The sequence below is a fragment of the Trichechus manatus genome, unplaced genomic scaffold, assembly GCF_000243295.1.
Source record: "Trichechus manatus latirostris isolate Lorelei unplaced genomic scaffold, TriManLat1.0 scaffold00165, whole genome shotgun sequence".
NCBI classification, from domain to species: Eukaryota; Metazoa; Chordata; class Mammalia; order Sirenia; family Trichechidae; genus Trichechus; species Trichechus manatus.
Genome location: NW_004444101.1, coordinates 5,120,105 through 5,130,250, shown reverse-complemented (window position 1 = coordinate 5,130,250; position 10,146 = coordinate 5,120,105). Strand labels below are relative to the sequence as shown.

The 10,146-nt window shown below is 62.3% G+C and overlaps 1 protein-coding gene across 1 annotated transcript in view; it reads right to left on the bottom strand.

The window, feature by feature from the left end:
• Positions 1–10,146, bottom strand: part of ANO7 (anoctamin 7) — a 28,906-nt gene that overhangs the window by 5,245 nt on the left and 13,515 nt on the right. The window contains exons 14-26 of the mRNA XM_004386515.1: positions 9,657–9,767; positions 9,015–9,180; positions 8,267–8,357; positions 7,120–7,216; positions 6,391–6,534; positions 6,187–6,324; positions 5,503–5,601; positions 5,326–5,428; positions 4,203–4,314; positions 3,870–3,924; positions 2,411–2,508; positions 1,578–1,723; positions 31–236 (exon numbers count right to left, since the gene is read on the bottom strand). Of these exons, the coding sequence (XP_004386572.1) occupies positions 31–236; positions 1,578–1,723; positions 2,411–2,508; positions 3,870–3,924; positions 4,203–4,314; positions 5,326–5,428; positions 5,503–5,601; positions 6,187–6,324; positions 6,391–6,534; positions 7,120–7,216; positions 8,267–8,357; positions 9,015–9,180; positions 9,657–9,767 (1,566 nt within the window). The remainder of the gene's footprint in view (positions 1–30; positions 237–1,577; positions 1,724–2,410; positions 2,509–3,869; positions 3,925–4,202; positions 4,315–5,325; positions 5,429–5,502; positions 5,602–6,186; positions 6,325–6,390; positions 6,535–7,119; positions 7,217–8,266; positions 8,358–9,014; positions 9,181–9,656; positions 9,768–10,146) is intronic.

The following is a 10,146-nucleotide window of genomic DNA, read 5'->3' as shown; positions in this document are numbered from 1 at the left end:
CCCCTGCGCCCCCGCCCCCGTCGGGCTCACGTTGCTGATGACGGCCAGGTGGGTGATGCCCGCTAGGATGTGGAACCAGATGCCTATGCCCTGAGCGCGCTCGGCCAGCGGGCGCCGGCGCTCGCAGACGAACTTGCGCGCGTCCAGGCGGATCTCCACCCAGTTGTTGAGCAGTGCGAAGAGCGGCGCGAGTGGGCAGGCAGCCACGAAGATGGTGATGAAGCCGAACTGCAGCACTGTGGGGCGGGAGCACCGCCGGGTCACCGCCAGGAGCGGCCACCTCGCCGGCCTGGCGTCGGCTGTCTGCACTAGCTCTCGTGGCCACGAGGACCCTCTGCTCGCCACAAACCCTTCGCTGGCGCCCTTCCCGAGCCTCCGGGACATCCCCGCCTGTGCACATCTGCCCAGCTTCCATGGCACCCACACTGAGTTCCACTCAGCTCCTCTGCAGCCCCTGCTTCCCTCTACGCCCCTCCTCCTGCTCTTATTCATCCTGTGGGACTTGGTTCCAGGGCCACCTCCTCCAGGAAACCTTCCTGGATGCCAGGCTTGGCACCCTTCTCTGAGCTCACCCAGAGCTGGACTCTGTCTGCACTGCCTGCCTGCACCACATTTCTGACTGGCCGTGGTCCCCCAGGCTCAATGCCCCGTAACAGAGCCAGGGGCTCCGACTCATCCCTGGTCCTGGGCCCTGCCCAGTGGGCACACAGCCTGAGTGCGACCAGAACCTGTTTCTGATAGTAGAGCCTCTTTCTCATTCACTCTTCTCAGGGGGCGCTGGGACATGGCCACAGGGTGTCTGTTCTCTGACAATGACTAATGAGAGCGGTGCGCCCCATCGTCCCTTGTCCAGGGGAGTTGGGATCCACAGCGTCCAGCCTGCTCACAGGCCAGCACGAAAGACGCATCTCTCCTTTTATCCACAGAAGGAAGCCCTCACTGCGGCCCCTTTTTGCCTTGGCTGCTGGGGAGCTCCCAGCTATGCACTTAGATTTCTTGCGGGCCATGATTCTTTCTCCCAGTACCTCCCGGGGAAGATCCTGGGCTGCAGGCACAAGCACCCACGTTAGACGAAGACTCTGCCCTCAGAAAGTGCACAGCCCCATCTGCAGGGACCTCCACACAGCAAGGTGACAACTGTCGGTCCAGTAAAGGGTGTGGGCACTAAGGAAACTTCTGGAGAAAATCAGCTGCAGCCTTGCCTCTTGGAGGTTCTCTCCCCCACCCCCTGCTCTCCCTAGTACCCTGCTTTTCTCCTCCCTTGCCACAGGGGGCTCTGGCCATGCTTTCTGGGGTGGGGGATTAAGGCCACTTCAGCTGCCCCGATCCTCCTCAGAACCTCTGTGCCCACGGCACGGCCCCCTCCCATCCTTGGCCGACTTTTCTGGGTGCCCCCGCCCCATCTGATCCATCCTTCCTTCCCAGTTCTGGACAGGACCCTCTGTCCCCACCCCCATCCCCAGAGGCCTAAAGGGTCAAGGCCTATCTGGACAGGGTCGTGCAGGCTCGGGGACGTGAGTGGCCCTGGCACCCCTCCCGCCCACCGGGCTGGCTGTGGCCGCTGACATGGCTCCTACCCATCTCCAGGTACTCGTCAAACAAGCCCTCGAAGGGCAGGAGCGTGTAGTCGGCCTCCCAGGGGGCCTGCTCAGCCTCCCCAGACACCCCCGCCTTCCTTTTCTTGGAGTGGAGCCGGCACCTCTGCCACCAGCCTTGGAGCTTCCTGGAGGGGGACAGAACAGGAGAAAGTCCTCTGCTCTTCCAAGGGGGTCCTCGAGGCTGCTCCAGTCAGGGGGGAGATGGTCAAGGGAGCTCCAAGGAGGGTCTGGGCTCGGGGAGGGCGAGGCTTTCACAGGATGGACTTTACGAGGTGTGGGGGCTCCCCCTCCCACCCTGCAGTACCCTCCCGACATCAGCATTGCTCTCTTGCGCTTGAGGGTAGATTCCTTGGGGGATGGCAAAGAGGGGCGAGGGCTGCGTCAGGGTTGGGGGGCAGACACCGTGGGGGCACATGCACAGGCAGCCTTCTTCAATGTCACTGTCCAGCCTCATGCCCTCCGGACACTGCCCCCCATCTCCTCCCTTTAGTACCGCCTTGGAAGCTGGGGAGGCCGGCAGGGGCGGGGAGAGGGGAGGTTGGGCCATCACCCAGCTGTGTGTCCAGGGCCTCCGCCCCTCCAGCCAGAACAGGCCCAGGGCAGTGCCTGTCTCCCAGCAAGCCCCACAGCATGGGTGAGGGCATCGCAGAGCACCGCCCCCCCCCACGTCGGCCATCCTTCAGATGAGGCGCTGAGGCCCCCTCTCCACCTCCCCTCTTGGTTAGCCTGGGCTTCCCCCCTCTCCACCTCCCCTCTTGGCTAGCCTGGGCTTCCCCAGGCCCCTGGACTGCCCGGGTGGGTGGAGCACTCACGGGACGAGGATCTCCTGCATGTTATTGATGATCTGCTTGCCCACCATGATCACCAGCAGCTCCTGGGCCAGCTCGATGAGGCAGCCCCCAGTTGCACACTGCAGCAGCACGGCTTCTGGTCAGCTCGGGGTCGGGGGGGACCAGCCCCTGTATCCACCCACCTCCACGCCCTCCCCCCTTCAGCAGGGCCTTGGGTTCCTTGAGGACTGCAGAGACCCCCTCACTCCGAGTCCCTGGTCTAGCCATCTGACCACGCATGCTGACGGCCACAGGGGCACTGCCGTGTGTCCCTCATGGACCAGTTGTCCTTGAGGGCCCCCATGGGGTCACGTGCGGTTCTCTAGGCTCCGGCTCTGGAGAATCCCTGAGATGAAGGGCCTACCCTCAGCGCCCAACTTTGGCCGGACCCAAGCCAGTGAGAGGTGGCCCGGGCTCTTAGCCAGAGTCCTAGGAAAACGGCCAGGCACACAGGGTGCCGAGCTTAGAGGGTGTGGGCGTGCACTGAGGGTGTCAGGGAGAACCCCCCGGAGAACACGGCAGTGCTGGGGAGGCGGTGCAACGTTGTTAAGACACCTGGATCCAGCCACACCGGAAGCCCCCAAGTCGTGAACTCAGCACATGAGCCAATCAAGCTCCTCTTTTTGCTTAAGCCAGTTTGAGTCGGGAAGTTTTCCCTGGTAACAGAGAACTGCCTGCTCCATACAGCACGACCCTGTAGTCATGCCCACGAGTTTGAGCCCTGCGGCACTCATCCCCGGCTCTGTGGCCCTGGAAGCCCCTCCCTCGTCAGGTTGGGTCAGGGCCCAGCCCTTCGAGAAGCTTCTGTCCTCCCACCTCCTCAGCAGAAAGGAGACCTTCTGGGTGAGGTGCTGCTGGTGCCCCAGCATCCCTTGGCCCAGCCCCACCCGCTGCAGGCCCCTCTGCCTGGGTGAGGTGTGTGCTGCTTGTCTCAGGCTGCCCCACAGGATGGTGCTCAGGGCCCATAGGCCGACCCCTTCTGCAGTCCCCCTAGGTGTCTGCCGCCCACTCCCTGCTTCCCTGCCCACATCCATTATCTCCTGAGTCTCTGTCTCGGGGTCGGCCCCCCAACCCTCTGCACCTCCTGGAAACACAGGCTCAGCCTCAGCTTTTGCAGTCACAGGGTCGGGACAAGCAAGGCCCTCTGGTGCGATGGTGTCGGGGACGGCAGGGGGACCAAGCCCTGGGAGGGACGCCGGCCTCAGGGCCTCCGCTGTCCTGGCTGAGCGCCACAGTGGCTCGTGGTTTGTCACAGCGGCACAGACTTGGCCGTGTTCATGTGGGGGGGTGGTAGACGGCTGTCCCGTGGAGGTCTGGGACAGAGCGGCAACGTGGCCGAGGCCCCATTGGGCAGCTGGGAGGCCGGTATCTGGCTCTGGGGGTGGTAGAGGGAGCACTCTACAGTCTGTGTGGGTGTCAGACTTGACTTGGGCACACTCACCTCTTCGTTGCGGACCCCAAACAAGGTGTGGTAGTTGCCTGGGTAACCCACAAGCCTGCAGGGAAATCGTGGTCCTGAGGTCACGGAGTGGTGGGATTCCACTGGGTCTCCTTCCCACAGCTCACCCACCATTCCTTGGACTTGGGCCGCCTAGCAGGTGGGAACCACATGCTCCACCTGGAGTCCATGCTGGGAGGCAGCCCTAAGCCGAGGTCTGCTCTCCCCAGGTGGGCCGGGAGGGGGCGGCCAGGACGGCCTGTCCCCAGCCTGGCCTCGTATCCCGTCCGTCTGCCCGTCCCTGGAGCCCAGATTAGAGGGGGAGGTGCCGCGGACCTGCCCTTGAAGAAGGCGATGTAGATGGGCGAGGAGTAAAAATTGACAAACTGGAAGACGAACACTTTGAGGGTGAAGGCGTCCTCGAACTTGGTCTGAGTCCGGTGCATCTCTGCACGCAAAGAAGCCGCTCAGGCACGTCCCACTGCAGGGGAGAGGGCGGGCGGGGCCGCAGGGGGGCGGGGCCGCAGGGGCGGGGCCGCAGGGGCCCCACTGCACACACTTATACACACATGCATACATATATGCACACGTTTTAAAAAAACCAAACCTATTGCAGTCAAGTTGATTCCAACTCGTAGTGACCCTATAGGACAGAGTAGAACTCTCCATAGTTTCCAAGGAGCTCCTGGTGAATTCGAACTGCCGACTTTTTGGTTAGCAGCCGTAGCACTTAACCGATACACCACCAGGGTTTCCATATACACACATACACATATACATATACACACACACAAATACATACATATATTTATATATGTATACACACATGCATACACATACACACATATACATATATACATATACATACATGGACATATATTTATATACACAGATACACACATGCATACATATATACACATATATATACATGCAAATACACACACAGATATACACACATATACAACATGCACACATATGCACATATATACATCATGCACACACATATACACACATACAACATGCACACACACATATACACACACATACAACATGCACACACATATACAACACACACACGCACATATATACAACATACACACACTTGCACATATATGCACACATACACATATACAACATGCACACACACATATATACAACATACACATATATAGGACATGCACACATATATACACATGTACATGCACACACATACACATATATACAACACACATATACATATATGCATACACATACACATATATACAGCACGCACACACATATACACATTTCTGCACACATACACACACAAATATTACAGAGAGCCAAACCCCAGCCTGCAGCCCCCCGCAAACACATGCCCGGCCAGGCGCCGTTTCGGGGGCCACTGGTAGGCCCTCTGGGGATGGATCAGTGGGTTAGGAGTGAGGGCTGGATCCACCTGGTTGGGGGCCCCGCTCACCCCAGCGGGTCAGGACGTGGGCCAGGCCCACGTAGACCTTGGAAAGGATAAGAATGAAGATGAGGTTCACCACGGAGCCCGTCAGGCTGGCAACACGTGATGCCTGGTGGGAGATGGCCTGGTCAGCACGGGGCTGGCACGCGCTCAGGGCCCCCGCCCCGCCCGGCAGGGCCTCACCCAGGCGGCCAGCAGGGTGTTGTCCGACCTGGACACCAGGACGGCCATGATGGCACGGTACAGGATGATGGACACGAGGAACATGACCACCACGACCACCTGTGGGGCGCAGGATGCAGGATGCAGGATGCAGGGGCGCTGGGCTTGAGCACCGGCCCTCCCTAGCGCCTCCTCCTCCGGGAAGTCTCCCTGCTCGCCCTCAGCCTCGTCTGTGACCCCAGGCTGTGGTCTGCCCCTCTCTGTGTGGGTTGTCGGGCAGAGGTGGGGGTGAGCGGAGACTGCCTTTCCGATTGGGGCGTGACTTCAGGGCATAGAGAGAGGTCACTGTGGCCTTGTTCTTGGCACCTCGTATTGCCGAACACCCGCCTTCGCCGGCCCTAAGCTGGGAACTCCTGCTGCCTCAGAGCGGAGGGGACTCCTAACAGGTACCCCTTGGCCACTGCCCCAGTCGCCCTCCCAGGCCAAGGCTCTGACTCCAGGGAAGGCGGAGATGGTGGCCCTGAGGCTGGGGTTGTCCCTGCTGTCTTTGTGTCCCCAGGCGACCTCCCAGGGGAAGCCTCCCAGAGCCCCCGCCCACACAACCCATCCCCCTCAAGCCCCCTACCACCTAGAACCCAGGGGCACTCTTTCAAGGGCAGGGAGGTCTCGGGAGTCCTGAGGACAGGGGTGGAGGGCGGCTGGTACCATCATCAAGACCACCACAGAGCCGGCCAGCGTGCGGCTCGCGCGGCTCCTCTCGGGGAAGTAGGGCTCGTCCTGGCCGGTGATGGGGTTCACGGCTGTCATGGGGGCCGCAGCAGCGAACTGGGGTCGGGGCCTCTCCTGCAGGGCAGTGAGTCTCAGCGGGGCCCGAAGGGCCCGGCGGAGGGGACCCACCGCCGTCCTCACCTCGATGTCCTCATAGTCGGAGCAGTCCCAGCGGTGGGCCAGCGTGGCGCTCTTGCGCTTCCAGTATTCCAGCAGCAGCACCGCCCAGAGCGCCACGAAGAGGCTGAAGAAGATGGTGCCCCCGTGGTCGAAGAGCCGGCCGGCCTGCGGGGGCGGAGAGTGGGCACCCTGCCCAGGACCCCCCGCGCCCGGGCTTCCCGCCTACCCCCTCTTGCCTCCCTCTGAGCTGTGCCTTCAGGATGTGTTCTGGGGTGCTGGTGGATTGTGGGGTTCTGGGTCCAGTGAGTGGGATGTGGGGGCCACTGTTCACCCAGAAAAGCTCCAAACCACAGTCTGGGCCTATGCAAGCGCAGAGGACCGCGATCCCTGGGGGCCTCCTGCCGAGTCCCTTAAGTGGGGAGTTGTGCCTGTGCCCCGAGAGCTTCGGGGTTGTCTGTCTCGGGCCGAGGGGAGCCCTGTCCCCCCAGGAAGCCAGAACCAGAGGGTCCGGGGGGCTGCAGGTTGACTTCCTTGGTTAGTTAGACACAGCAAAGAAGGTAACAATAAACCCTGAAATACTGCCTGCAGGCCTGCGAGAGCGCGGGGAGGTGGGGCCAGCCTTGGCCCGGGCACAGCGGCGGGAAAGGAGGTCCCGCCGTTCGTTACAGGGTGACCAAGGACCCAGGGCGCGCCGCCCACCCTGCCCCACCCTGCCCTGGCACCCTCCCCCCCCCACACCCCTTCACCTACCTGGACCAGGGAGCAGGCACTGGAGAGCAGCCAGAAGGGGCAGTCTGGGCACAGAGGACACATCGGGAAGCTGTCTGTGCTGCGGCACAGCTCCTGCCTGCAGGGGGCAGGCTGCAGAGCTGGGGGGAGCTCTCCCCACCCCCTGCCAGCCCCCACCCTGCCCTCTCCCCCAGCCGCAGCCTTTGCCAGGCCCAAGTCTCATGAAAAAATAGTTGTTTAAAAATCAATGCAAAGGTGAAAAGGTGAGGGGTTGTGGGGGTTGGGGGGTGGGGTGATGGATGAACCAGGGAAGCTCAGGGCACTTTTAGGGCGGTGACACTGTTCTGTATGATCCTGTAACGGGGGACACGTGGCATGATGTATTTGTCCAAACCCACAGGACAACAACACAGAGAGTGAGCCCTCAGTTAATAACAATGTATCCTTTCTGGTTCATCCGTTGTAACACTTATACCGCACGTTCACAGTAGGGGTGCTGCCCTGTAACTCGGGTACAGCATGTTCACAGTAGGGGAAGCTGCAGGGGCGAAAGGGTGGATGGGAACTCCCGTACTTTCTGTGCAACTTTTCTGTGAACCTAAAACTAGTCCAAAAAATAAACTCTATTTTTAAAAACACGCAGGGGCTAGTTTTTTGGCAACGTTTGGAAATTTCAGCTCCCTAACAAAGTAGACTCTAAACCCAGATGCTGATTTAGTGTAAGAAAATTGCATACTGCGGTAAGAATCGAGGCAAGGAAATGAAGTCTTCGGGAAGCATGTCTGCTTTGCTCTGACCCTAACCCAGGGCCGGAGGCACCCACTCGTGGGGACCCTCTGAGGGGAAGGTGCCCAGGGGCCCCCGGTCCTGCTCTCCCTCGTTCACTCCATGAGGAGTCCCAGAGAGGAGAGGGCTCTGGGGGCACACAGCCCAGCCAGGATGTTCGGGAACCTCCAGGCACCCCTCCCTGTGGAGCTTTGGGGTGGGAGGGTGGGGGCGGGCATTGTCAGCCCAGGGCACCCCGTCCACCTATGTCAGCCTCTGGGACACCGTCGGGGGCAGGGACGTGCCCACTCACCTCCATCCCCACCTCTCTGCACAGGACCTGGCCCTGGGGGTCCCTCTACCAACAGGAGACAGGACAAGGCCTGGGCTGAGGGACACTCACGTGGGTGTGTCTGAGAACACCATGAAACAGCCCACCAGGAACACCAGTGTGCCCACCACCGCTGCTGGCAGGAGCCAACCCGTGTAGAACCCTGCAGGGGACCGGGCCGGGGGGACGCCGGGGTTGGTGTCAGGGACCCGGAGAGGGGGACTCCGGGGCCAGTGTCAGGGACCCGGTTGGGGGGGAATGCCAGGGCCAGTGTCAGGGACCCAGGTTGGGGCAACGCCGGGGTCAGCCAGCAATCCGGGTAGGGGGAAAGCTGGGGTTGGTGTCAGGGACCCAGGGGGTGCTGCAATCAACATCAGTGACTCAGTAGGAGGTTCTGTGGGGCACACGTGTTGTTCGTGGATGCGAAAGAATGGAAAAGGCCGTCTGGAGCACAGAACCAGAGGGGGTGTGTGCGGGCTGGTGGCAGGGATTGGGGGGGTGGTGAGAGCAGAGACCGAGGGGCGGGGAGTCCGAGGGCAGGGGGAGCCTGAAGGACTCGCCCAGGGCTGCCCAGGAAGCGGTCTCTCTGGAGGGGGCAGGCAAGTGGCAGGCAAGTTCTCGGCGGGCCTAGGACCGTACAACAGGGGCGGGGGCAGGGGCCACACAGCAGCAGGCACTCGGTGACTGTCGTGGCTACAGGAGTGGGTAAGGAGGGTGGGCCGGGGCGGGGCCGTAGCAGGACAGGGTGGCGCCGGGCCATCAGGGGGGCCTCCTTCGAGGGACGCTGCCCGGGGTGGGGCCGTGCCGATGGCACACTCACCGAGCCAGGCGAAGTAGAGCGCCACCTTCTCCCCGAAGTACCTGCGCACATGGTCCAGGGGCTGGTACTTGTTCCACTTGCTCCAGCGGGCCCAGTGCCGGCAGAGGACCTGGCGCTGGTTGAGGGCCTGGGGCTGGAGCCCCTCGGGGGGTGGCAGGAAGGGGCCCTGGGACAAGAGACTGGTCAGGGGCGGGGGCTCTACACGGCTCTTACTGGGACTCACATGGGGCCACCTGGTCACCCTGGAGGCACTCGGGGCTGTGGGGACCGATGTTCGGGGGGAGAGGCTGGCCCATGGTCACCCCAACTCTAGCGCAGCCCACGCCCCACATCCACGGGAGAAGGGCTGTCTCGGCGCTCTGCCCACCTGCGTCGGGTGTGGGTTTTCTCGGAGCTCACCCTACTCCGCTAGTCACCAAGTCCCTCAGCTGACACCCAGGGAGCCTCCCTTCTCACGGGCGCTGTGCTGGGTGTGGGGTCCCAAGGGGGCCAGCCCTACACCCCCCGGTAGCACGCAGGGCTGGGCCCTACTGCCTCCTGTCCCGTGGGGTGGAAAGCAGGACCTGGCGAGTCCTTCTTATCCAGGGACACACCCCCATGCCCAGGCTCAAGCCCCAGGCCCTGCAGCCCCCCACGACTCACGTCATGCAGGGGGAAGGCCGCCCGGAAGACCCCCTCTGCCAGCAGCTGATCAATGCCGAACAGGCCCTTCTTCTCGTGGCCGTACGGGGTCTTGGCCAGGATTTCAAACAGCTGTGTGGCAGGGAGATGGCCCCAGTCACTGGTGATGGTGGGGCAGGGATGCCTCCTGCAGCCCTCAGGGACAGACGGCAGTGAGGGTGCTAATGACAAGGACAGCAGGCACAGCAAGGCCTGGCGGCCCTGCCTGGGGCCCAGCTCCTCCCAGCCTGTCCTCCCCCCACGACCCTGACACTGGGCAGTGCCTGGGGCCCAGCTCCTCCCGGCCTCTCCTTCCCCCACGACCCCCCACCCTGGGCAGTGCCTGGGCCCAGCTGCTCCCGGCCTGTCCTCCCCCGACGACCCCGACGCTGGGCAGTGCCTGGGCCCAGCTCCTCCCGGCCTGTCCTCCCCCCACGACCCCGACGCTGGGCAGTGCCTGGGCCCAGCTCCT